This window comes from Cladophialophora carrionii (genome assembly GCF_000365165.1).
Source record: "Cladophialophora carrionii CBS 160.54 unplaced genomic scaffold supercont1.9, whole genome shotgun sequence".
Taxonomy (NCBI): domain Eukaryota; kingdom Fungi; phylum Ascomycota; class Eurotiomycetes; order Chaetothyriales; family Herpotrichiellaceae; genus Cladophialophora; species Cladophialophora carrionii.
The window spans coordinates 504,891-530,712 of record NW_008481834.1 but is presented as its reverse complement, the minus strand read 5'-3'; the positions used below and the strand labels follow the sequence as shown (position 1 = coordinate 530,712).

At 54.9% G+C, this 25,822-nt stretch overlaps 7 protein-coding genes across 7 annotated transcripts; 4 read left to right on the top strand and 3 right to left on the bottom strand.

Annotated features, from left to right (window-relative positions):
- Positions 1 to 660: 660 nt before the first annotated feature.
- On the top strand, positions 661 to 4,925 carry G647_09270 (uncharacterized protein; the record flags this gene model as incomplete). The annotated part of the gene is made up of 3 exons (XM_008733573.1): positions 661 to 2,522; positions 2,696 to 2,810; positions 3,150 to 4,925. 3 exons carry the CDS (start codon positions 661 to 663, stop codon positions 4,923 to 4,925), a joined length of 3,753 nt encoding a protein of 1,250 aa, XP_008731795.1.
- A 2,965-nt stretch (positions 4,926 to 7,890) lies between these two features.
- On the bottom strand, positions 7,891 to 8,809 carry G647_09269 (cell division control protein 42; the record flags this gene model as incomplete). The annotated part of the gene is made up of 3 exons (XM_008733572.1): positions 7,891 to 8,332; positions 8,488 to 8,607; positions 8,661 to 8,809. The coding sequence occupies 3 exons, from the start codon at positions 8,807 to 8,809 to the stop codon at positions 7,891 to 7,893; spliced, it is 711 nt and encodes a 236-aa protein (XP_008731794.1).
- A 1,630-nt stretch (positions 8,810 to 10,439) lies between these two features.
- Positions 10,440 to 13,010, bottom strand: G647_09268 (uncharacterized protein; the record flags this gene model as incomplete). The annotated part of the gene is made up of 1 exon (XM_008733571.1): positions 10,440 to 13,010. The coding sequence occupies one exon, from the start codon at positions 13,008 to 13,010 to the stop codon at positions 10,440 to 10,442; it is 2,571 nt and encodes an 856-aa protein (XP_008731793.1).
- A 1,659-nt stretch (positions 13,011 to 14,669) lies between these two features.
- G647_09267 (asparagine-tRNA ligase) lies at positions 14,670 to 16,382 on the top strand (the record flags this gene model as incomplete). The annotated part of the gene is made up of 1 exon (XM_008733570.1): positions 14,670 to 16,382. The coding sequence occupies one exon, from the start codon at positions 14,670 to 14,672 to the stop codon at positions 16,380 to 16,382; it is 1,713 nt and encodes a 570-aa protein (XP_008731792.1).
- Positions 16,383 to 16,704: 322 nt separating this feature from the next.
- Positions 16,705 to 18,000, bottom strand: G647_09266 (uncharacterized protein; the record flags this gene model as incomplete). Its single annotated transcript, XM_008733569.1, has 1 exon — positions 16,705 to 18,000. The coding sequence occupies one exon, from the start codon at positions 17,998 to 18,000 to the stop codon at positions 16,705 to 16,707; it is 1,296 nt and encodes a 431-aa protein (XP_008731791.1).
- Positions 18,001 to 18,582: 582 nt separating this feature from the next.
- On the top strand, positions 18,583 to 20,338 carry G647_09265 (uncharacterized protein; the record flags this gene model as incomplete). Its single annotated transcript, XM_008733568.1, has 4 exons — positions 18,583 to 18,642; positions 18,702 to 18,887; positions 18,943 to 19,136; positions 19,180 to 20,338. The coding sequence occupies 4 exons, from the start codon at positions 18,583 to 18,585 to the stop codon at positions 20,336 to 20,338; spliced, it is 1,599 nt and encodes a 532-aa protein (XP_008731790.1).
- A 1,368-nt stretch (positions 20,339 to 21,706) lies between these two features.
- G647_09264 (uncharacterized protein) lies at positions 21,707 to 24,802 on the top strand (the record flags this gene model as incomplete). Its single annotated transcript, XM_008733567.1, has 1 exon — positions 21,707 to 24,802. One exon carries the CDS (start codon positions 21,707 to 21,709, stop codon positions 24,800 to 24,802), a length of 3,096 nt encoding a protein of 1,031 aa, XP_008731789.1.
- Between the last annotated feature and the right edge of the window lie 1,020 nt (positions 24,803 to 25,822).

Sequence of the window (25,822 nt, the reverse complement as noted above, 5' to 3'; positions counted from 1 at the left end):
GGCTTCATTTGTGGTGACTCGTGATCCGATTAGACTTGTAGACAAAGAGGGGCACGCCAGGCCAAGGCAGGCCGGTAGAGCTGTCGCCACGTCATGATGAAAGCAGTGACTGTTGCCTGAGATAGGGCGAGGCGTTAGTGTCGCTGTCGTCTGAATGGGCAGACAGGACTTTACTCTGGCCATCACTGGGATCGTGGGGTGAGAGGCGCTTGCTTGACACGCACACGTAAAGCACGACAAAAAAGAAAGTGAGGGCAGAGTAGAAGGAAGGGACCCGAGTGAAAAACAGGGAGCTCTCAGCCTTGGGAGCTGCAGCTGCAGGGACGCCGAAGAGCTGCCGCTGCGCTGCGGAGGCCGGCGGGTGACTGGCTCCTGGGCGACTGGGGGGAAGCTGCGCAGTGCAGCGCAGCGCAGGCAAAGGCTCAGGCTAAGGCTCAAGCCCCTTTGCCCCGTCTCTTGATTTCCTGCATTTCCTGCGTTTGCGACCACCACAACACCATGCTCCGTTGACCTTCGGCCTCTACCACCCACCCTCCCACCACGCCCATCGCCTGCCGCATTGCAGCCCACGCTACAGTAAGTCCTGCTCTTCCAGCTCATTGCACGTCCCTGAACGAATATCCAGGCAGTCGGCGCGTGCGGCGTGAGGAAGAAGGCAGCATGGCGACCCGGTCGCTGCGCCACAGGTCGAGCCGTTACTCGAGTCCGGCGACTTTTGGTGAAAAAGAGCCTGCACCCAAGCCCGTCGACGACCCGCCGCCGAGAAATGGGCAACAGACCAGCTTGGATGGTTGGATCGAGCCAGCGTTGCGACCGCCGGCCCCGAGTTTTGAAGATTCAAGAGGCCTCGAGCGGGTGGGAGTGCTGGAGAACATGCAGCCGCTGGGCACCGCGCCTTCGCAACGCCTGCTGCAGAAGTTGAAGTTGACCTATGCGAGACCCTCGCCACGACCAACACCGGCACAGATAGCGGAGGAGGTGGTCACGCCGGCGACGGAGCCAGCAGAAAAGATGGATTTGGCGTCGCCCGTCGAGGACGCAGCGGCAGAGCAACCGCCTGGCATATTTCCCGACCTTCCCCCTCCCCATCAAGCGCCGCCCGATACCATCCTGATCGCGAGTCCGCCACGAGGTCGGCCGTCGGGGAGACTCTCTACAGAGATGCCGCAACCTGGCGGCCTGTCACCGTCACCCATTACGTATCCCTTGGCTCCTGCCCAGCACGTCTCACCAAAACCACTGTCGATCCAGCAGCAATTACGGCAAGACCGACTTCGAACCCACGTGGAGCGCGCCATCCAGGAAGCCCAGCAGAAGAACACGCCCGCTCTTGTGAATGGCCTCCAGCGACTTCGTGAGGATGCTCACGTCAATTACGATTTGTGGAATGTCGTTGAGGCGATGATGAGCAACTCTCCCACTCCGGACCAGTTCAAACTCTTCAAGCGCTACATCAAATCCGGCGTCAAGCAGCACAGAAGAGAGTCTGAAATGTCCGCGAGCCCTTATCATCCCTCACCTCAGAGATTCAGCGAGCTCACTTCGCCCAATTACCGAGAACACTCACCGAGGCCACGTCACAGCCAAATTCCTCCACCGGGCTATCCCGAACAGCCACATCCTAGGCTCAACCTCTACATTAGCGGAACAGCCCCCCCGAGTACCTACGGTTCCGAGGAGATGCCAGTTTCGCCGTCCACGGTGCCGCCTCAATTGGGGGTTCCGGAGCTCAGTACTCGGACGTCTCGGCCAACCGCGACCACATCGCCGCACAAACGGAAACGATCAGGCAGTATATCGAGTTCCTCTTCACTGTCGCCGCCGCCATCAGATTTTGAGGGAGTGCTGCCGCAAGATTGGATAGAGCTGGATGGCCCAGATGGCAGTGGAGGATCGGGACCAGCTGCACGGCGCCAAGACAAAAGCCGGGGGCCAGCTGGCAGCAGACTCCGTTCATCAGCCAGTGCCCCAAATCACCCTGCTCAACCCTCTCCCGAACACTCCCAACCCGAGGCCGCGACTGCCTCGAGGGCCAATGCCAGCAAGCGATTCAAGAAGGGACGCGAAGAAACAGAATTTGACCTCGACGAGCTCTCTCGGCGGAAACGAAATTTTCTGGATGACAGTTTCCATGACTATAACACCATTCCTCGGCCGGAAAGCAGTGAACGAGAGCCTATCCACGGCCACCCAGAACGCCTTGTGGTGACCGACAATCCACCTCCGCCTGTTATTCACCCCAATCGTCTCGCCGTCTCACAGGCGGCATTTCCATCTGCCTTGAGCGTACAGCCACCGTCTGTCGATATTCCGGCTCACGGCGTCGGCCGCAAGAGAGCGTATGATGAAGTCGAGGCCGATGACCTTGACTTTACTTCGGCCGGATCGTCGTCGCCAGGTCCGCTGCTTGTACCACCGCCGCCGCCGGGCGTGGCAAAGGCTGCGTCGCGAGCCGCAACCCCGAGAGCGACCAGACTCCACCCTGCGCAGAAGACTCGCAAGTCTGCGCGTGTGATGGTCTCGTAAGTGCATGCATTTCTTCTTGGTTCTTGAATGCTCTGGGAATGCCTTGGCAGCCGGACTCTGCGAGCCCATTTCAGGCTCCAGCGGACACATGTCCAAAGCGACGCTCGAGGCACCCAGTGGCAGCGTATACGTATGGATGGAGCAATCGACTGACACTCATCAACCATAGGCCCAACAAGCCCAAGAATGGCGGAATCACGGCAGGAATTTCACGTGCGGGGCCTGGGCGTGACAGCCGTGATGCTGCGATCGGCAATGTCAACGGTGCGGATTCAGGCGCAGAGGTGAGTCCCGGGAGCCCCAGAACCCCCCGGCACACAGGCACACAAGCACACGCCTACGCAGCCCGTCCAAGTCGATCGTGTTTTCTTCCTTTTTCCCACCTGTTTCCTCCGCGCACCAGGCCTGTGCCGCGCCACCATTGGCTCAGCCATTTCTCCCCGGCCACCTCCCCCTTCTAATCCCTTCTCATCAACCTCCTGATCCTGCTTTCTTCCCTGATTACCTTGTGCCCGCTTTCTGTCATTATCTATCTGGCCTACAGTATACATGCACTTCCCTTCCACAGCTCGCTGCCAATGTGATTGATGTTCCAACTTTTGGTCACTGACGTGGTTTTCCAGGATAATGATGAATTTTGTGCGTCGTGTGGTGGCGAAGGAAAGCTGCTCTGCTGTGATGGATGCACGAATTCATTCCATCATGCGTGCCTGGAGCCGCCTCTGAACCCTGAGGAAGAAGTCGAAGGCGAGTGGTTCTGCCCACGATGCGTCGCCCGAAGAACCAAAGAGGCGCCATCTCCGGCAGGACTCTTGGGCATGGTCATCCGTCGAGTCGACGACATCATCCCCAAGGCCTACGCGTTACCCCCTGATATTCGCGAGTACTTTGAAGGCGTCCGTACGGGCGAGGAAGGCGAGTATGAAGAAGTCGGTCTCCCCCGCACCCAGAACAATGTCGGGAGGATGAACCGAGCCGGCTTCATCGAGGAGCCGAACTACAAGGAGACGCGCGACGGCAAAGGCCACATCATCCGATGCTATCAATGCAACCTGACCACCAATGGACGCGACATTATCCCGTGCGACTTCTGTCCTGCTAAATGGCACCTGGATTGCATAGACCCGCCGCTTGCCGTACCGCCTCGGCGTCGCGCCGGTGATAAGCCAGGCGCCGCGTGGCGCTGTCCGCTTCACGTCGATCAGGACCTCTTGTCCGTCAGCCGACAGGCCGAGAAAGCTCCAGGCGACCTGGGTCGTATTCCCAAACCCCGGAGGCCGAAGAACGCCATACCGTTGGACATCGCGGTCGCTCGCGGCTTCAGAAACAACGGAGTCATCGAGGTGGAGCTCATAAAAGACCAGCCCGAAGCTGACAAATTGAAGGAATTGCGGATGAATGGCAGAGTCTATCGTGTCCCGGAGATGGGTATCCGCCTGGACTTTATCGACCGGGTCAAGAAGAGTTGGTACGAGGACCAATCTTTCCCCAGACTGATGGACGCACCCAAGAGGACGCGCAACCGGAAATATCGTCCTGATGGCGCGGTCCTTCATCATCCACCTCAACAGAGCATTGTCAAGATCCGCGAGCCGGATTTCTTCACCGGTGCAAACGCCCTCGCCATTACAGAGACTGCCAAAGCCAACGTCGCTTTGCGGAACCGTTCGATCAGAGAACAGCAGACCGTACTGAACCTCGCTCGGATGTCCGAGAGGGGAATTGATGGATATTCTGGAGATGCACTAGCCGAACTGACCAACACCCTGATCAGCGAAGCTCCCGATAAGGTCGTGAGAGCCGCCGAACGAACAGAGGTGGACCAACTGCTACAACTCCAGGAGCTCATCAACCGGAGACTTGCAATTTTGAACCGTCCGGGCAATCCTACACCCTCGGTAGAGATCGGACGCCCAGTGTCTAACCGTAGTGTGAACGGCAATCGGGTCCCTCCTGCTCAAGACCCAAACATTGATCCAATCCTGCGAAGTGGCGGGTTTGACGTCCCTCCAGCGAAGACGTTTCTAGTTCAGGACTTGCCCATCGACCCTGCCCTACAAATGAGCACCATGAGCGCTGCTCCGAAGACAAAGTTCCTGAACGGTGACGCACTAGATTATGGGGACGCGCAAGACGCTGACGACGAGGCCGAGATTTCACTGGGATCCTTCGGCCAGTCCGGGAAAGCAGCATGGCTGGCTAGTCGAGAGGAGAGTCGGCTGGCTAGTCGAGAGGAAAGTCGACGATGGCGAGATGACACTTCTGCGTCCAGGAAGTCAACCCCTACAGGATATGCACCTTCTACGAAACATTCTGTCTCTCGACACGGGTGCGGCAATGGGAATGGAACTGGTGTGGATGGGGTGGATGGGATGGACGGGATAGAGATGGGTTCTTGAATTTATGTCTGTGCAGTGCAGTGCTCTTGGGCGAAGGAGACGTATTTCTTCGCAGTAGGAGAGACCAAGAGACCATTGGCGCGCTCCGTGCTCGCCCATTTGCGCATTGCGCATTGCACACTTACTGGAAGATAATGTGCAGAGCAACGCCACGTTGAAAAGGCCACGTTTGAAAAAGGCCATGGCATGTCCTGTACTCGTAGGAAGTACTTTGATATCCGGGATGGAGAATATGGCTTCTTCTTCCGCACTTGGGGGTTTAGCCATCTTAATGATATGGTGGTTGGTTGTGCAGTGTGTGTGTGTGTGTGCTCTGGTGTCGACTGTCAACTGCCGAGTGTCGAGTGTCCAGTTCCTCACCCCGATCCAACAAAAGCCAACAGGACGTCTGAAGGATAAAACGACACATTTGGCAGCCCTGTCCAGGCCAGCCCAAACAGCCAGCCAGCCAGCTCGACGGGTCAGTGAATGAGATGAGTGTGTAGTGAGTGTGTAGTGAGTGTGTAGTGAGTGTGTAGTGAGTGTGTAGTGAGTGTGTAGTGAGTGAGTGAGTAGTGACAGAGCGAATGGAATAGTACTAGCAATGACTCTGAGAGACGCTACCCAATCAAGAATTGGTACATATGTAGGTAAGTAGGTAGGTAGGTAGGTATATTCGATCGATCGATCGATCGGTACTCTTGATACTCTTAATACCCATAAAGTGCTACATAGGTACCGGTGTACGGGTGTACAGTGGACAGCATTCCACTATGGATCCGATCTCATCAGCGAGGTCAACTGGCGGAGAGTAGCTTGAGATATCTATTCACACATGTGTGATCTGACAGCGACAGCGACATGCCCGGGCTGGTTACTGAAGGTATTTCTTCTACCTTGGTGTTCAGAGCCGTGGTGGCCGGCCAGACAGCCAGACAGCCAGACAGCTAGACAGCCAGCCGGTACCTAGGCACAGTAGTCTCATGACTCTCTGGCTTGGATAGTGAGCGGCGAGTGGTTATTGTAGTCTGTACCCTGGGCTGTGGCGGCTGGCTGGCTGGCTGGCCGACTGGCTGGTCCCATGGCTAGCTAACTGACTGTCTGACTGGCTTGCTGACCGGAGGGAACGAGGTAAAAAAGAAGGAAGGGTAAAGAAAGGAAAGAAAAGGGAAAAAGAAGAATGGTAAAAGCGAAGAAAGGGAAAACTGAGTGGCACTGCCCACTCAATCTCAGACTTTCAACTTTAACTCCTCTCCCGGTCCATCATGTGCAGTTATCATGTCCATGTGAGGTGCCAGATCGAGGGGAGGGATGTGAAGAGCGACACTGGTACGGCTGTCTGTACTGGTAGTGGAACTGCTACCTGTACTGCTACCTAGGTACCAGTACCGGAATAGGCACTCACTCCTACCTAGGTAGGTACCTACCTAGACTGTACGTATTGTGTTCTGTGGATAGTAACAAGCACAAGGAGTACAGTACAGTGCACTGACTGTAGTCGACTACCTACTTAGGTACTGTTACAGTGACAGTAAACGACCAGCCGGATCGAGAGTAAGAATGTCATTTCAGTCCTGTATGTAGTACCACTCGGTGGAGAGGGTGGAAGGGCAGCGGAGGGTATCGTCGTACAGTAGGCAAGTAATTACTGCAACTAGGTATTGTAGCTACCCAAGTGTCGATTGTGGTGCGCTATGCACCTCCCGTGTGAACGAATTAGATTGGTCCTCCATGTCGTCTCGCTTTGATTGTCTTTTTTGACGTCCATCCCCTGTCCATCTACATGTCCGTATACAGTATGCTTACAGCATACTCGAGGTTAGCCTTGGAGAACTGGAGTTGATTGACAGACGCGGGATTGCGAAGCGCTACAGTACTGGATTGACGACTGCGGGATTGTGAAGCGCTACAATAACTTGACCGAAAGACTATGCGAGATGGTAAGGTGCCAGAGTACTCGGATGTATTTGAAGACGGACCCCAAAAATGGACAGAGAGCAGGAGCAGGAGCAAAGGCAGGATATAGTCTGCTTACATATGTACTCCGTACTCGTCCTTGAATCAAGATCCCTGGTGGTGATAATGAGACTTACGATACAGAGTAGATCCAAGTGATCCGGCCTCTTGAAGCCTATCGTTGCTGACACACCGTTCGACAGCTGATCTTCTGTCGTTTTTGGTCCCGTCGCTACTGTCATACCATTATCATGATCACTGTTACATTAGTTCTGGGCGCTCGATCGGTACCAAAGCTGTGCCGGGGCCGGTGCCTTACCACACTGTGTCCTTTCAAACGTGGCTCTGCTTGGCAAAAGGCACTCGGAGTGCTGGGTCACTGTAGAATCAAGTAGAGGGCTCAGATACCGAATGAAATCAGAGAGCAAGAGACCAGCTCAAATCAACAAAAGCATGCCGACTTGTACGAAAGACAGTGGACACGCGAAAACGGACACGTCGACGATAAGCTGAGCCTTGTCAGCATTCATTTGGAGGTCTCGACTGTGGAAGTGAACGCCATCCGACCGACGCCTGAAGCCTGCCGAATCCAAGATTGTAAAGCCCGTTGGGAAAGTCAATCGCCGGTCCCCTCCAATGCCGCACTCCAAAATCTCCGGATCGCCCGTATACGAACTCCAATGAGATATTGCGAGACGCATTCCTTTGTCAACCGTCACCACAGGTAGAAGCTTGGAGAAGAAGGACTGTGTTGAAATCTTTCGCATGTGTCGCAGGAATGCACGTTTCTGAGAAGATGTCTTGTCCCAGCGAAGAGCCAGTGTAGTTCCTCCATGTCCAAGATGGCTCCAATCCGAGCTCCTGGGATCAATGCTCCGCACGCGGGCAGAAAGAGAACGAAAAAGGTTGTGTGCTATCCCAAAATCTGGTTAGCGTGAGGGAAACTGCCAACTGGTGATACAGCAAGAGTATCACAAACCTCGGAAAGGTGGATGAAATCCCCCCTCGCTTGGAAATCCCAAGGTCCCTCTCACAAGATGGTGCACTTTTTACTGCTCTTCTTTGGAGGAGGTTCTAGTGCTGCCACGATCGCCTCGTCAAACACGTCCTTGAGTTTGTACTGGGTCAGGGCGCTGCATTCGACGTATTTGACCGCTCCCAGTTCTTTGGCCATTCTCTCGCCGTCCTCCTTGCGCACTGGCTGCATCTTCTGCTTGGCCAGCTTTTCACGCACCGATGGGTCATCTCTCAGATCGGTCTGAGTTCCCACAATCAGGCAAGGTACGCCGGGGCAATGGTGGTGGACTTCGGGGAACCATTTTTCTCGCACGTTCTCAAATGACGCTGGGGAGGTGACGGAAAAGCAGACAAGGAAGACGTCCGTTTGGGGATACGACAATGGTCGAAGTCGGTCGTAATCTTCTTGTCCGGCTGTGTCAAAGAGACCCAATGTGTATGGCTCATCGCCGATCCTGCAGATCCCAGATTAGTTCAGATGGGATAAAAGTGTCTCAGGCGACAATGAAGAAAAGGCGCGATAGACAAAAGAGTGAGGTCAAGGTGCCCAGATCTTCAGAAAGGCAGCTCCTCTCCACCCCTTGCTTCAGAACTGAGAGATAGGACTCACATTACCGTCACGGCGTAGTTGTCGAAGACTGTGGGCACATATTCCGAGGGGAATTTATTTGTCGTGTATGAGATCAACAAGCATGTCTTGCCAACCGCACCGTCGCCAACAACCACGCACCTGCCGGCATGTCAATCAGGTCGCTCTCTTCTCCGGGCGTCTGGCAAACTCACTTGATCGTGGCAACAACCATGCCGCTCTCGTTGACCTCAAAGATATCGTTCTCAAGATGGCGAATGCGGTTGGGATTGATGGGTCTGAGCACGCGAACCTTTAGTTTCTTCTTTTTCCCAGGCGCAATGCCCTGGAGGCGGGACAACATTTTGCTCTGACTCACCAGATGTGAAAGTGCCCGCCGCGAGCAGCGATCTGTAGAAGAGAATTTCACGAGTCGGCGTTTGTCAAGTCCGAACCGTCACTTCACTTTCTGCCTGCGATCGTAGGGCGGTAAGGGAAGTTTCCAGGACGTGGGCGATTAGATGCAGTGTTTGATCGCAAGTGATAACGAGTCAAGACTGTCAATCCAGTCAGCTCATCGTCCACATCTCTTCTTCATCACATGGTACTGACAGAGTATGAGGCAGCGAAGGGCAGGCTGAGGTCGGCGGTGGTCGAGACAGGGCGGTCAACGGCCCCAGGGATCCAGGATGAATAGAGTAAAATTGACCAGCAAGAGAAGGGACGTGGTTATGTTCAAGAAGCAGAATCCTGTGCTGGAAGAAGTCTAGTCTTTCAGGAAAAGAGGCTGTGACATTTACCGGAAATGACAAGTTGTGAGGGGACGGACGCGAGGATGGTGACCGCAGCTGAGGGAGACGACGTGGATGGGATGTAGACGTGAACGAGCAGGGCAGCGCAGACGCAGCAGACCACAGACCAAAGACCCGTAGACCGCAGACGAGGGATGGAGAAGCTGTGGCTGCGGACATGGACGAGCGCGAGAATGGGGGCCGGGGTCTGGATGGTTGCCGGATTAGGCGCGCCTGGGATCAAGTCTCCGGTGCCTGACTTGGGCCAGTATTCATGCTCTTTACCTAGGTACCAGCCATGTGCCTCTATCTCGGCCTCTATCTCGGTCTCTATCAGCACCGCCCAACATCACCGCGCAACACTCGCAATGGCCGCCGTCACAATTCCACCGTGTTTATCTGAGCTGGATTCGGACCCGAACGAGCAAAGCTTGCCCATCTTTTCAGCTGTGTGTGACACGCTCGCCTTTCATGGCGTTATCTGCGCCTCAATCTGGAAAGGCTCTGAACGCGAAACTCCTGCGTCGGGACAGCCAAGTCTTTTGGAGAGATTCGTGTTGGGACAACAAGCAGGCATTGAAGCATGCCATCCTGATACGTCCACAGTAGTGAGCACCACCAGCCTGGACTGTCGCTTTCTTCAGCCAATCTCGGTCGTCACGACCTCGGTCCAGTCCTAGTGGACGCCATCGTCGTGGTATTTGCTAGTGTATTGCACGAGTTGCTTGCTTCATATTTCAGAACACGTCCATGGGTGACCTCGTCGTGTTGTGTATTGCCTCATCTTCGAGACGTGGTTGCTTGGAGATCCAAGTCGGTGGGCGTTACGTGCAAGCGGACCTGAGCCTTGGAGCTGTTTGCTTCGGTAGTATTACCATCTATGATGCGGCAGACAGTGATAGCAGAGCCTCAGCAGACATGGATTCTCTTAGCATGCCACCATCGATTTTCCAAACCGCTATATGTACATTCGGTTACATGACTTGGTCGCCGAGACAATCCAAACTCGTATTTTGAGAGCCTGAATCAGAGAACAGCCACGGCAAAAAGACAGAGATGCAGTTCCAAATCCGCATCGGATCGCCGTGCCGAAATTCACGAGTATTAGAACAGATAGCTGAACCCATAGCGAAGACCTCATCAAAGCAGACGTGCATCCCATATCCCACACTGACCCAAAGAAAAGATGTCGATTAGAACAGATTATTTAGCCCCCACTTCCTCCTCTGCCCAGCCAGAAAGGCCTCCACGGCCATCACTGCTGAGTCCCAGACCGTTGAAGCCACTCGTTCCAAAGCCCGTACCGAATGCGGACCCGAATCCGCCGAAGCTTCCCTGCGGTGCATGGCCACCGAAGCCGCGAGATGAAGACGAACCTTGCTGCGAAGCACTCGGCCCGCCGAAGATCTCTTGCGAGAACGCGGGCAGCGACACGGCACGGGAGTGTGCGCTTCTGTTGGCTCCGAGGCCGGTATTGGTAGGGGCCAGAAGCCCTCCAATCGTCGTGGACGCACCATTACTGAGGGAGCTGGTATTAAAGCCGCCACTGATACTGCTTTGCCGAGGGACGTGTGAGGGAGATGGGACGTCTAGTCCACTGTGTCCATTTGGCATCTCACCATACAGGGCTGCCTGTTGGTTAGCCAAAGCTTGGTTCTGTTGTTGTTGCAACTGAGCAAACGTCAAGTTATCGTCTCGCAAGTCCTGCTCAGCTTGAGCCTGCTGTTGAGAGACATGAGACAGGTACATTGTCAGCGGATTGTTGTTGCCTGCATTCAGTATGGCCGATGGCGTAGAACCAGGCACATTCGATTGACGGGCATTAGCCTGAGGCTGGGGAGCGAACGAGGCCTTGGGGCCCGTTGGAATGGTCGACCTCGTCGGGCTAGATCCCGACTGTGACACAGCGTGCTCAAACCCGTTCATTGCAGCTGGAGAACCTGCACCATCCAGGGAGCTCTGGAGGCGAGGCTGGTTGCCGTTGGCGTTGTTCAGGTTCTGACGCGGTGGATTACCACAGCGGTCTTTGCCAAAGTTGATTTTAAATCGTTTGTACTCATCGCGTTGCCGGACGGCCTCGATGGCCTTGATGGCGTTCGCAATGTTGGTGAAGTTGACAAAGGCACAGCTCTTCTCGCGTAGGGTATTGACCAGCTCGATTTCACCATACTCTGAGAAGTCTTGTCGAAGGCGCTCTTCACTCCAGCTCTCATCCAGATTGCCGATGTATACATTCCGAGAAGCTCCTCCGCTTACAGCCAAAGCGATGGCCGGTGGAAGAGCTCCAGAGTGCTTCCCCCAGCCAATCTTCAGCCGGCGGTTGTGGATCATCAGTCCCTGCAGGTTGCTCAGTGCATAAAAAGACGCGGCCGAGGTGGGGTCAATGAATGTCACAAAGCAGATGTGCTTGTCGGGAATGTATCGTATGTGATGAAGGAGCCCTCCCCGTACCACATTGCAGATCTCCTCGATGGTCGTTTCAGGGTGGATATTCCCCAGATAGACCGTTCGGTTCCCAAGGTTGTTGACGCCCCCTGCCGTAGTTGCGACCGCGGCGGCGGCTACCGATTGCTGGGCAAGTGCATTCGAGATCAAGTCACGATCTGCGCCGTTCAGCACATGTGCATAACCAGGTGCAATGCCCAGGTATTGTGCTGCGTTTTGCTGCTGTGTCTTGGAGACATATGCACATCTGTCCTTGCCATAGTAGACTCGACGGGGCGGGCCCCATTTGGGATCTTGAGGCAGTTGTGCTACGGTCTTGACGGCGTTGCTGATTGAGAGAAAGTGGACGAACGCGATTGCCTTCTCGCGCACCATCTTGATCGTGTCGATCGGCCCAAATTTGCCCAGCTCCTCTCGGATTTCTTGCTCAGTAATGTCCTCGGGCAGATTGCCCAGATACACATTCCTGGAGGCGCCGGACTGCTGCACTGCCAGAGCAACAGAGGTAGGCACCTGCGACGGCTTGCCCCAGCCGATTTTGATGTCATGTCCTTTGATGGACAACTTCTTCAAAATAGCATCAGAGTGAAAGTGCGTAGCTGAACTGCTATCAAGAAACGAGATGAAAGCGCAGTTCTTCTCCGGCAGCAGCCTCACGGACTCGATTTGTCCACTTCGAACGTGGCTCAATATCTCTTCTGCAGAAGTATCGGCAGGGATGTTGCCCAGATATACAGTGCGGCTGGTCCCAGCCATCCACGTACTGCCCATGCCGACCATCGGCTGGTAGTGTCCAAACGCGGCACCGCCGAGGCCACCGAATCCAGTTGGAGACTGTGCAGTATAGCTCTCCGGCGACATGACAGTCTGATAGCCCTGGGGTGAAAGAGGATTGGCATGAGGCTGGGTGGGACTCTGCAGCTGCGCTTGCATTTGTTGATTCTGCTGATACTGCTGAGTCTGATTGTGGAGAGCATTTGTTCCTGGAGTAAACCGATTGAACGTCGGAAACTGGGGGGAAGCGAATGCACCCGGTGACCCAGGCTGGAATGGACTGCCGAGCAGGAGCTGCGAGGGCAACAGGGGGGTAAAGTTCATATCAAACGCGGTAGCGGGTGTCTCTCCGTTGGCACTATAAGGATGCTGGTGATCTTTGGTGGAAGTAGCGATCGAGGAAATCACCGGCTTTCTCAGGTTGCGATCAGCGAAAGGGGGATAGCTTGTCTGGTTGGGAGGGTACACGCCGTGGCTGAAGCCTGTATTATCGGGACCATATTTTGAAGAAGGGAAACGCCCGCCATATCCCCCAAACACGTCCTGACTCTGCATTGCAGCAAGCATATGGGACTACTGTCCGACTGTGCCCTTGGGACCTGGTCCAAGGACAGACTCGGTACTGGTAAACTCGCGTGGTCGGAACAAGTGTAAACGACAGGAGGCTCGGTGTCTGGTCGTCGAACAGCGGCTCTTCGCAATCAAGAAATACGTAACAATCGGCCGGACGTGTTGATCCACGGCGCGGAAGGGGCTGGTTCTTTGCGAATCTCGGAGTCTGCACAGAACGAAGGAGCTGATTGAATAATGGACTGGTACGAAGCGAGTCTATCGGGTGGAAAGATCGAATACAGAAGCCAATGGAAAACTCGAACGAGCGAATGAAGGGAATAAAAGGACGGAATAGAAGAGAAGATGGTAGCGGCGAGGAGGAAGGAGAGTCGAAGGTCGAAAAGAAGGAGCAACTGTGAGCAGCAAAGAATTAGTGAAAGTAGAAGCTCAGAAAATGGAGGCCACCAATTGACCGGGGGTCGAGAGCCTAGGGGAGTGCTAAATTGAAATGGGTGGCTAGGAGGCTCGGGAGTGGCATCAGAAATAAGGGGGAAAGTGCCCGGAGAAAACTATCAGGCACTCGGATGTGGCTTAAAGAGACAGTTGCAAGACCACCGCGCGGGTCAGAGGCCTGTGACAATGGGTTCAACGGCGCAGGTCGGCAGAATTCCAGTTGCGAACTGCTGCTCAGGCATCTAACACAGGACGCAGGCTGGTGGCAACTCACCCTCTCCCGGGGATCTGGAGTTCGACTGCACCGGGGCCGCAGGTGGTCGTGGTTCAAAGTGAATCTGATACAGGAGAAATGACTTAAGGTTCACAACGTGTGGCTGCGAGATGATGGGAGGGGGATGATCAATCTGCAGGCTGATGCACGCAAGGCCGCGCTATGGACAGTTTGGTTAGGCGATAGATTGCTTTTATGGAGAAGCTCGAAGGGGCCGGCAGCGTGGATGGCCAATTGAACACGAGTAGCGGCCGGGCTGAACAGCGCACGGCAGTCTGCGAAAGATGGGAAGGACAGACACGGAGCTTTGTTGCTGTCCCAAACATCATACTGTCTGCCAGCGATGTCAAGAGAGACACTGCGACCAGCAATGGCACCCTCTGCGAATTCTCAATCTCAAATAAAGTTGACGGGTCGGTTGCGGACATTTTCACCGCCGTCAACTTGAGTTGTGGATGTGTGGCGCTCACTTTGATTGCAGGCCGGAAGCTGAGCATGATTGGAGCTGTGAGCATGGACGCGCTTGTGAGACGAACAAGAGTGCCAGCGGCGTCTACCACGGCAGGAGCCTCATCACAAGCTTGGAGCAATACGCGAAGCCTTGGGTATCCTACGCAGGCTGCCTCGTACTAAAAGTTTGGGAGAATTCAGAACATGGGCACATCAACTGAAAGTAACTAGAGCTGCGTGCATGAACGCGCTGGTTCTGAAGCACAAATGAAACTTACAAGTACACACGCGTTCCTGCCCGAGTTTAGCTTCGCCATTTCCGTTAAGCGCGCTTAGACGCCCTATCCCGAAACGTTAATTTTCAGTCTATCAGATAAGCCGCCGTTGACTCATGCAGCCTTTTTTTGACTCACCCAATATTGGCGGTTGAGCAGAAAAACGCGTTCTCCCAGCTGCCACTATCCACGAGACGCATTCAGACAAACATGGCGGACACCATCTACATCGACGAGGACGTCGGCCGGGACGAGGAGTCAGCCGCCGGCTCACAGGAAGCTCCGTATAAAACTCTTCTGTTCGCCATGATCCAACACCCAGGCGCCTCGTATCAAACACGAAAATCCGAAACTGGCCCGGTAGACGCCAACGGCGACCCGGCGACTCGGCTGGAATGGAAACCTGCCGCCAAATCTGCGCTGAAGAAAGCAACCAACCTGTATGAACAGCATAAAAAGAAACTGGCCAAGGCTGCCGACCTCGCCATTCGAGACAAGGAAGCAGCGGACAAGCGCAAGGCTGTGTTGGAAGAGGCCAAGAAAGTGATTCTCGAAGAAGACAGAAGCTTGCCCGAGCCGGTGCGGATCAAGCTCAACGTCGTCGACCCTGTGAAGATCAAGCTGGGCACAGCAGATTCCAAAGGCACTCGGGTGAAAGTGTTTGGCCGAGTTCACCACCTCCGGTCGCAAAAGGACGTCATTTTCGTGACGCTCAAAGACGGCAAAGGCCTCATGCAATGTGTCTTCACGGGCCAACTGATCAAGACCTACGCCGCCATGACGCTGACCCTGGAAACCTCGCTCGAAGTCCGGGGTGAGCTCAAATCCCTGCCACCGGGAGCCCACGCGCCTCTGGATCGTGAACTCCACGCCGATTTCTTCACCGTGATTGGGGTCGCGGCTGGCGACAAAGATGCCATTACCAACAAAGTCCAACAAGACGGCGACCCACAGACTCTCCTCGACAACCGCCATCTCGTGCTGCGAGGCGACGTTGCTTCCAAAGTCATGAAAGTCCGCGCCGCCATCGAGGGCGCCTTCGTCAAGACCTACGACGAACTGGACATGACCAAGGTCTCTCCGCCAGCCATGGTCCAAACCCAAGTCGAAGGCGGGGCCACCCTCTTCGAATTCGACTATTACGGCGAGAAGGCCTACCTCACGCAATCCTCCCAACTGTACCTAGAAACCTGTCTCGCGGGTCTGGGCGACGTGTACTGCATCGAGAAATCCTTCCGGGCCGAGAAATCCCTGACACGGAGGCATCTCAGCGAGTACACGCACATTGAGGGCGAACTCGACTTTATCTCCTTCGACGACCTGCTCGCCCACATCGAACACGTCGTCTGCCGCGTCATCGACATCGCGCTCGCCGACTCGACCGTGGCCAAATTCATCGCCGAGCTCAACCCAGACTTCAAGCCGCCGAGCCGGCCGTTCAAGCGAATGCGATACTCGGACGCGATCGACTGGTTGGTCGAACACGACATCCCCAACGAAGAGGGCCAGCCCCACGCCTTTGGCGACGACATCGCCGAGGCGGCCGAGCGCAAGATGACGGACATCCTCAACGTGCCGATCCTGCTGACGCATTTCCCCGCCGAGATCAAGGCCTTCTACATGCCGAGAGACCAGGACGACCGCCGGGTCACCGAATCCGTCGACGTGCTCATGCCGGGCGTGGGCGAGATCGTGGGTGGAAGTATGAGAATCTCGGACTTTGACGAGTTGATGGCCGGGTACAAGCGCGAAGGGATCGACCCGGAACCCTACTACTGGTACACCGACCAGAGACGCTATGGGACGAGCCCGCACGGCGGGTACGGGTTGGGGTTGGAACGGTTCTTAGCCTGGGTGTGTGGAAGATGGACCGTGAGGGAATGTTGCTTGTACCCGCGGTTTGCGTATCGATGCAAGCCCTAGACGAACGTTGGGCGGGCACCGCTCACGAGCGTACGGGGGGGGGGGGGGGGCACTGTAGATGTGGGAGACGAAGGCACGACGAAATCGAGATGACCGCAAGACAAAAGTCAACAGCGAGAGATTTGGAAAATGGCACGAACAGCATTAACGGAGGGGAATAGACCACGGAGACAAGCTTAGATAGAACCAAGAAGAATATGAGCAAATTCGCTCACAGGCATTCCCCACATCCTCATTGCGTCTGGCGTACAGTAGTTCAGAAATGGCCGCCCGACACCTTCCCAATGCCCTGACAGACCCTAACCGTAAAGGAAAAATACCATCATAGGTACTTCTTCGGCATGGTACTCTTCCGCCACTTGTACCACACAAAGCCGGCAATGCAACACGTCTGGAACGCCATGAAGCTATACAAGACAAACCCGATGCGCGGCGTGTGCGTAATCACGTACTCCCTCAACCGTTGCGGCACATGCTCCGTCACGCCCAAGTGGGTCTCTGCTATCTGCTCGCTGATTTTGGCAAATTGCGTGCGGTGGTCACTGCTCTTGAGCTCTTTTTCCAGGGACGAGACGACGCGATCGAGGTTCGCGACGCGGGTGTCGAGCGCGGAGATACTCTGCGAAGACGGGATGCGGGAAAGGAGCTCATTCTGGCGGGTGTCGAGTGTGGAAGATACGCGTTGCAGTTCGGTGAAGAGGTTGGATATGGATTTGGAGAGGAGGTTCAGCCGGTTGTGCAGGTCCGCGAACTGGGCTTCCGAGGTGGTGTAGTGAGACGCGGGCGTGTCGTCGGGCTGGAACATGCCTCCTCCTCCTCCTCCGCCGCCGCCTTGCGGTTGGGCTTGTTGGTTCTGGTATGTCGGTGGGTTTTGGGTGTTCTGCTGCGTGGGCGGAGGAGGTGTCGTCACGGAGGAGAGGGTGAATGTAAACACTTCAAAGGAGTCGGGCGGGTCGGCCGAGGCGGCGGTCATGCCGAAGCTGTAGTCTGTCGGCAGGCTGACTTTCCCGGTTGCAAAGCAGGGCTTGTCGTCGATGCTCACTTCCAGGCCTCCCGCACGAGTGTGTCGCACTTTGAGATGGGAAGGTCGTCCCAGGTTGCGGTAGACGTAGTCGCAGTGTCCGAACGCGATTCCGTCGACGTTCTGGTGGCTCTTGTACTCGACGGAGCCGTCGTTCAGGAAGCCACGGATTTTCTGCACACCGCCGACGGTGTCGATCACAATGGCCAGCCCATCCCATTTGCCCACGCTGGAGAGGCTTGATGTGCTGATTGATTTGTCTCCGTTGGCCACGTACCACAACTGCAAACTCCCGCTTGCTCTGTCCTGGCCTCCAGCTCGGAACTTGAAATCCACCTCCCAGTCTTGTAGGGTGTTTTTCTGTTCTGCCCACAATGCGCCTCGCTTGTGACCACCGTAGGGAGGAGTGAGGATGACTTTGTCCGAGAGGAGTTGAGGCACGTGCCCTTCACCAAGCATGGCCCAGCCCGGGATAGCGAAGGAGTTCGGTGAGAGGGGATTCTTGTGGCCGAAGGACATGTCTTCGATGACATTTTGAGCGAATGAGACTGTAGCCCAGAGCAAGGAAACCAATGCCGCAGGCAGAGCGACCTTCATCGTGGCTGTTGTACCGATAAAGCAGTCGACCGACGCTGGCACCGTCTTGAAATCCACAAAGGCGCGTGGGTCTCAGGGAGAGGCTCTCGCGCTCGACATCCAACTTTTGAATATTGATACAGTTGCCCAAGTAGCACAAACGGCAATTACACAGTAACGGATCTCTCGCGCAAGATTTAGGGTGGACGGCGCGGGCTCGACGAGATGACGGACGTTCAGATTTTGAAACACAACATGATGTTTAAAGCTCTCAAATGAGTCCATAAGATACAGATTATAGAGTGGATGGAGAAAAGTATAGTTATTCACCAGCTGTCATGTCATGTCCGAGACAGACAGACAGACATTGACACAGGCATTGTTTCTGGTCAACCTCTTCGCACCGCCTACGTCAAAGACGAAGAGGACACGCTATGGACAAGCTCGTCAACGTGTCATTGCTCTATGCGTCACCGTACAGCAGAGTTTCAGTCTTACGGTGCAGCATTGGTCTTGCTCGCGCCTTGCCTTTAACTACAGTCGACCTGTGTGAGCGTGTCCCGGGCATCATCCTCCAGGTCCAGCTAGGCGTGCCTCTTCACAATGGCGTCTGCCGTCTCACAGTCATTGAACCAGTTCCGGGACAAGACACCAATCGTTCCGGTGAGCTTCCAGTCATGTTTAGAGAGTCTGCGCTATTACCTGGCTAATACCTCTCAAAGGAAAAGAGGCAGCCGAAGCCAAACAGACCCAGCCATGATCAATGGCCTTCGTTGCTTCAGACAGTCATAGTAGCTGGTGCCCTGAAGATACTGCTATTCCCAGCGTATAAGTCCACAGACTTCGAGGTCCATCGGAATTGGCTTGCTATCACCCATTCATTACCTGTGAAGAAGTGGTATTATGAGGTCGGGATAGCTCAGGGCTAGCGTGTGGTACAGTCTTCTCTAACAGTTTTACTAGGCTACCTCAGAATGGACTCTGGACTACCCTCCGGCATTCGCTGTGTTTGAATGGTGTCTGTCATGGCCGGCCCGTCTGATTGATGCTGGAATGGTGCAAGTTCAGAATTTGAACTACGACTCCTGGGCGACCATATGTTTCCAGCGGAGTTCGGTCATCATTACAGAGTTGCTCCTAGTCTATGCTTTACACAAGTACGTTGAGTCCCTTCCTCGAGAGACCGAGCTAATAGGGTAGGTACACGGAGTCTTCACCACTCTCGACGCGCCGCCGGAGTCATGCTGTGTCATTATCCATCCTGCTCTCGCCCGGTTTCTTGATCATTGATCACATCCACTTCCAGTACAATGGCTTCTTGTATGGGATCTTGATCCTGTCGATTGTGTTTGCAAGGAAGGAATCGACTATGCTGCTCAGTGGTATCCTGTTCGCAGTACTACTGTGTTTCAAACACATCTACCTATATTTGGCGCCTGCTTACTTCGTCTACCTACTCCGGGCATATTGTCTCCACCCAGACAACATGTTTCAACCGCAGTTCATCAATATTCTGAAACTCGGGACAAGCATAATCGGCATCTTCAGTGCGGCATTTGGGCCTTTCGCAGCTTGGGGTCAATTGGACCAACTGAAGAGCCGACTGTTTCCCTTCGCACGGGGTCTCTGCCACGCATATTGGGCACCAAACGCATGGGCGATATACTCCTTCCTGGACCGAGTGCTAATTGTTGCTGCGCCTTATCTTGGTCTCGGTGTAGACGAAAAGGCCGTGCACAGCGTTACCCGAGGCTTGGTGGGCGACACCTCGTTTGCGGTTCTACCGGACATCACGGCCCAACAGTGCTTCGGACTCACACTTGCGTTTCAGATGATTGCTTTGACAAAACTATGGCTTAGCCCGAGTTGGGAGTCGTTCATCGGAGCTCTCACCCTTTGTGGATACGCCTCTTTCTTGTTTGGCTGGCATGTCCATGAAAAGGCGATCCTGCTGGTCATCATTCCATTCAGCCTGCTATCGATCAAGGACCGATCATACCTGGCGAGTTTCCGCCCCTTGGCTGTTGCGGGTCACGTTTCCTTGTCTCCGCTGCTGTTCACCGCGGCCGAATTTCCCATCAAGGTTGCCTACACGATATTCTGGCTGATCATCTTCCTGTACACGTTTGATCAACTGGCGCCGGTTCCGGCGCGCAGGAGGGTGTTTCTGTTGGACCGGTTCGCTCTGCTCTACATTGCGATAGCAGTGCCGTTGATGGCTTACTGCTCGCTACTTCATCAGGCGGTGTTTGGGAACAGATATCAATTTCTGCCGCTGATGTTCATCAGCACATACTCGGCGATAGGAGTGCTGGGTTCGTGGTTGGGGTTCATGGTGTGTTATCTGTCGGAGAGATAGCCTTCTTCGCATGACGAAGTGCGGAGTCCTCCCTTGCATAATGGTCAATGTGTACCCAGGTATGCGCAATAATTCAGAACAGCCGTTCACTAAGGAGGCCAGCCTCGCGTATGGCGTGAAAGCGATCTCATCGCGACGTTAGGGAGTCGTGTGCCTTTGCGTTTGTCCAGCTGCTGATTGTGGTTGATGATCTGGCTCCAAGTCACCACTAGCGGAGACGTACGGCCGTCGCAGCCGCCATACGGGCAGGATCCAGGTGCATATGACGAGGACAGGTCGACTCGGAGGCTGATTATGGGAGATCACGTTCTGCAGAATGCTCCCAGGGACGCGAAAATAGTTGCATTGAACTCAGCTCGTGACGCCGATTCGAACGAGTACAACTACGCCCATGAAAAGCCCCGGGCAGGAGAATGGGTGAGTGACCATGGCTAGTCGAGGAGTCCAATGGCAGCCCATTGGCTACAATCGGGCAAAGGAGGAGGCCGTAGCCGGCGGGCCACATTCGGCTTGGCGGCCGATCCCTGGTTCGCCATGATGCGTTGCGATCAGTTGCCGCCATTCACAATTCAGCATTCGCCGTTGACCGTCCACCACTTACGCTTCGTTTCGCCCGTGTTAGCAGAGCTCTTCTATGCTGGCTTCCACTGCAGGTCAACAACGGTATCCGCGCATTTGGCGGGAGCTGGACGGGCTGTGGCTCGGCTCCCTGCGCCGTCTCCTGCTCTTCTACTGCAGGCACGAGCTCACCCTGTTGCCGGTATGCGATCCACCACTCGGACCCAGAGATGGTTGCGATTATGGTATCGACATCCCCCCGGCCATGGCACGGTCTCTTTCACCTTCTGTATACAATGCCGGCTGCGCACAAGGCTCCACACGTCCTCAAGCCACCACGGCATCCACCCACTGCCCTGCACTGCACAACCCTGAGGCTCCACTCTGCCACTTGCCATCCATGCTCCCCTCTGACTTCCCTCTAGTCGTGATCTCTGGACTCTGGGCACTCGCATGATTGTGTTTTCTCCTCCATGTTTGAGCCTTTGTCTTTCACGCTTACTTCTTCACCACCAGACCGGCCTCTCCACGTCCTTCATCACCACCCCTCCTACCTCCGTTTGCAATTTCGATATTGCCCTTCAATGACGCGTTAGTCTCGCTGCGTGTAAGTCTATCAGGACCAACACCTCTCGCAAGAGGTCTCACACCGCGTCGAACAGACGAGCAATCGTGGCCACAGACACAACACTGACAATCTCTCCATACCAGGTCGCGAAGTCTGTGAAATACTTCGCTGCTACCCTTTCCTCCCTTCCACATACCCCGCCGTCTGGTTGTGGCTGTTCCTGCCCTCCTCCGCCTGCCGGGATGGTCCTCTTCAAACGAAAACCTGTCCGGTATCTGCCACATCCTCAAATTGACGACCAGGAATCCGACGTGTGGGTCATTGCCGAGTCCAACGAAGTCTTCACATCCTACGATGCGTACCTTGAGCGCATGGACTTCTTCAAGTCCAAGAGATTCACCTGCGAAGTGTCGGGACGCTCTGGTCTGACTTTCTTCGATGCGCTGCGGAGCGAGCAAGCCGGTTCACGAGAGATTGACGAAGCATTCCCGCAAGCGCTGCGAGAACCAGTCCTGCGCCGGGTCCAGTTCTCCACCGTCTCGCGCATCGACAACCTGGTCGAGGATGTCTTCAACGACTTCAAAAATGACTTCTACCCGGGCGAGCTTGTCACTGTCATACTGGACGACGCGAGTCGCCTGAACGGACGGGTACGAGACAAGGCCAAGTTTGCAGAAGTCAAAGCACCAGACGGATCCGTGGCAAGAGAGGCATTTTCCCGATACTTTGTCCGGCTGATTGACCGCCCAGACGAGGAAGCGCTGGTGGACGACAACCACATTGTGAGGGATCGGAAGGTCTTCACCAAGCAGATGCTGCGCTCCTTCATCAAGAATACCGTGACGCGAGAGGGTTGGAATGGCGCTCCGTGGCTGGTCAAGCCGGAGATTGCTGAACGGTTCCGAATCGACACCAACGTGCCACCACACCTACAGCATGTTAACAAGGTCGCGGCCAAGAAGGCGGAGAAGAAGCGGGATTCTGAACAAGGAGAGGGCACGTTTGGTGTCTGGCAGAGCCCTAAGCTACCCGACCTGAAGCCTGCCGCGAAAGGTCGCAAAAATCAGCAGGCTCAGCACCACCAGCATGTCGACGTGCATATCCCACCGCCGTATCATGAGCACTACCCACCACAAGCGATGCATGAGCCCGGCCTGTTACCACGCTCTTGGGGTCACATGCAAGGGCCAGCGCCCCCAGACTGGGACCACTACTACCAGGTTCCTGGCTACCCCCATTCCATGCCACCGAATGGACAGTATTACCATCCTCCGCCCATGCCACACCAGCAGATGCCTCCCAGAGTGGTGGCTCAGCCCCCGCCTCCTCCGCCGCCCATCAAGTACCCGATCGATGACCTCGACGTGGAGCCAGTCCGAGACGGCACCCATCGACCAACCTTGAAATTTGTCACCAAACAGCAGTGCAGCGATCCAAAATCGTCGAGCCACGTGATCCCAGGCCTGAAGCTGGAGACCGTCGGTCTATTGCTTGAAACATGGAATACGCTCAATGTGTATTGTCAGGTACTGAAGGTGGACTCCTTCACGTTCGATGATTTTGTGGAAGCCATGTCCTTCTCATCGCCTGAAGCCGATTGCGAGCTGTTCGTCGAGATTCACTGCGCTGTCCTAAAGCAACTGGTCAATTCAGAAAATGACAATGGTGGCGCCATTCAAATCTCGCTTCCAGACCTCCCTGACCCGGACGAAGAAGAAGAGGACCAGGAGGACGAAGAAATAGAGGAGAGCAAACCCCCAACGCCAACACCTGAGCCAGAGTACCCGGCAAAACGGACGAGGAGCAGCCTCAACAAGGTGCAGTTTGCTGAGCCCGAACAAGAACCACAGCCAGACGTGCCAATGGTTGACCATCGCGCAGCTGAGATGTTCGTGGATTACGGCTGGGTTGAACGACTTCAGAAGCGCGATCTGAGAGACGGTGGCTGGGAGCTCGTAATGGTCGGACTGTTGCATCAGCTTTCTGGGAGACCGAGAGTGACACGCATCTGCAACGAAGTCCTGTCGCATCTCGCTCCTCTGGACGCCGAGCCCACGATAGACACGGCCCGCATACAATACTCGACCATGGATATCAATCTCCGTGCTGAAGCACTCCAGATCATCTGCCAGCTATTCCTCGAGACAAAGACCGTCAAGAACTTCTTGGAAGAGATGAGCAACACCATGACTCACTACCGAAAGATCAAGATCGAACACCAGCGAGCCCGCAAGGAGGCTATGGCCAGACTGAAAGAGCTTCAAATCGAGCGCAGACTACTCGCGCCCGAGCCTGAAAAGTCACCTTCTCCCATGCCTGAACTCGAAGATGCGATGGAGAACACCAAAGTTGAAGACGAGGATGTCTCTATTCCAGACTCTGAGGATGAGGATCCTGTTGTTACACGATCACTGCGTCGAGGTGCTGACCGGGCCGCCGAGCGAAAGCGGAAGCGTGAGGAGGAAGAGGAACGGAAAATCAAGGCAAAGGAAGAGAAGCAGAACAAAGGCAGCAAGGAGTATCAGAAGGTGCTCAAGCAGATCGAAAAGGAGCGAGAGAAGATTGAGCAGGCCGAGGAGAACATCATTATTGTGGATGGTGATTTGCGCGAAGCAGATTGTCCTCGGACGCGAGTCTTGGGCAAAGACCGATTCTGCAATCGATACTGGTGGTTCGAGAGAAACGCGATGCCTCATGGCGGACTGCCGGATAGTTCCACGGCAGATGCAGGGTACGCCAACGGTCGGATATGGGTACAGGGACCCGACGACATGGAACGTGAAGGGTTCATCGATATCTGCGAGCCGGACAAGCAAGCCTACTATCGACGCTTCCAAATGACTCCGGCCGAACGAAAGAAACTCGAGGAGGGTTCGACGAACCTGAACTCGGCAAAGGAGTGGGGCTTTTACGAGACGGCGGAAGAACTCGACATGCTCATCGGATGGCTAGACTCACGCGGGATCCGGGAGCTCAAGCTGAAGAAAGAGCTCAATATGCAGCGAGACGCCATCATCAAACACATGGAGAAACGAGCGGCATACCTTGCCCCCCGTGAAGAATCGGAAGAACCATCGACCCGGATGACCACTCGGACCAAGACGTACGTGAGCGACAAGGCGCATCGGTGTCTCCGATGGAAGAACTCCAGTGCCCTGGCCGAGTTGGGACATCGACATGTTGACCCCCTGCCGAAACCGCGAGCACGAGGACGAAAGAACGTGAGCTATGAAGATGAGAAGGTGACGAGGTCGAATACATTGTCCGCCGCGGCTGCCGCGCCGCTGAACCGTCAGGGAAAGCCGGTGACGAGGCAGGGGACGAGGTACAATTTTTGAAGGGCAGACGATGCCCATTCTCCCCAATCATGATGGCACGCGACAGAGGATTCTTGACGTTTCACGATTCCAACTTTCCACTTTCAGATCAAAAGCATGGCGTCGGACGGCAAACAAAAGATGTGTTTTGTCACACAGAATTTGGCGGACGACGTTTTCCTACAAGCATTTTGAGGCGGGTGGTTACAGTTGGCGACTAGCATGAATGATGTATTTGCTTTTACAAGTTTGCACGTTGCAACATTGACGATAACGACCGTGGCTGGCACGGCCCAGACAAGCGCACATTCTGTGTAAAGTAGACGGCATTTGTTATTGTGTATTGATGAGCGACACAGCATAGATCGATGTCGAAGAAGCATCAGGCGGATCAGACTTTCAGAAAAGGTCGCACCGCAGCAGGGGTGACAGTGACAGGGAGACAGTACATGAGGTTCATAGACTGGAGCTGCTCAACGTGACCAGCAAGACAAGCAAGACAAGGAAGCGAATGGTAGATATGATCTGCTGGTTGCTCTTTTCTGTGTCGTCGAATCTATTGAGTTCTACGCTTTCAACAGACGTGCTCGCTGCATGGACGAGCGTCTCCTTGCCTTGCCTTGGACTCGCACTCGCAACTCGCAGCATTTATCTAGCAGTCGCAGTGTATAGTAACTGTAAGTAAGTACGTGGTCTACTGTACCTCTTAAGTTACCTAGGTACGGTACAGTACCGGGCACTCTCTCTTAGATTATGTGGCTACAATACAGTAGCTTGGATCGGAGCGGATTCTGCGATATGAGCATCGCAGGGCAGGGCAGGGAAGGAGGAAGCAAAGACCTTGACGCTGGTGTGATCTTGACGTTGACCTCGACCCTTCATTCATCATTCATCATCCACCTTGACCCTGACCTTGACCCTAGCTACAGGTAGATACCACCTCAGTAGGTACAATACTATAACGGAGCTCACCATTCCTAACAAGTCACAGTTCACAGCTTCACAACTCATCCCTCAGCACCTTCTGGGCGTCACCCCATC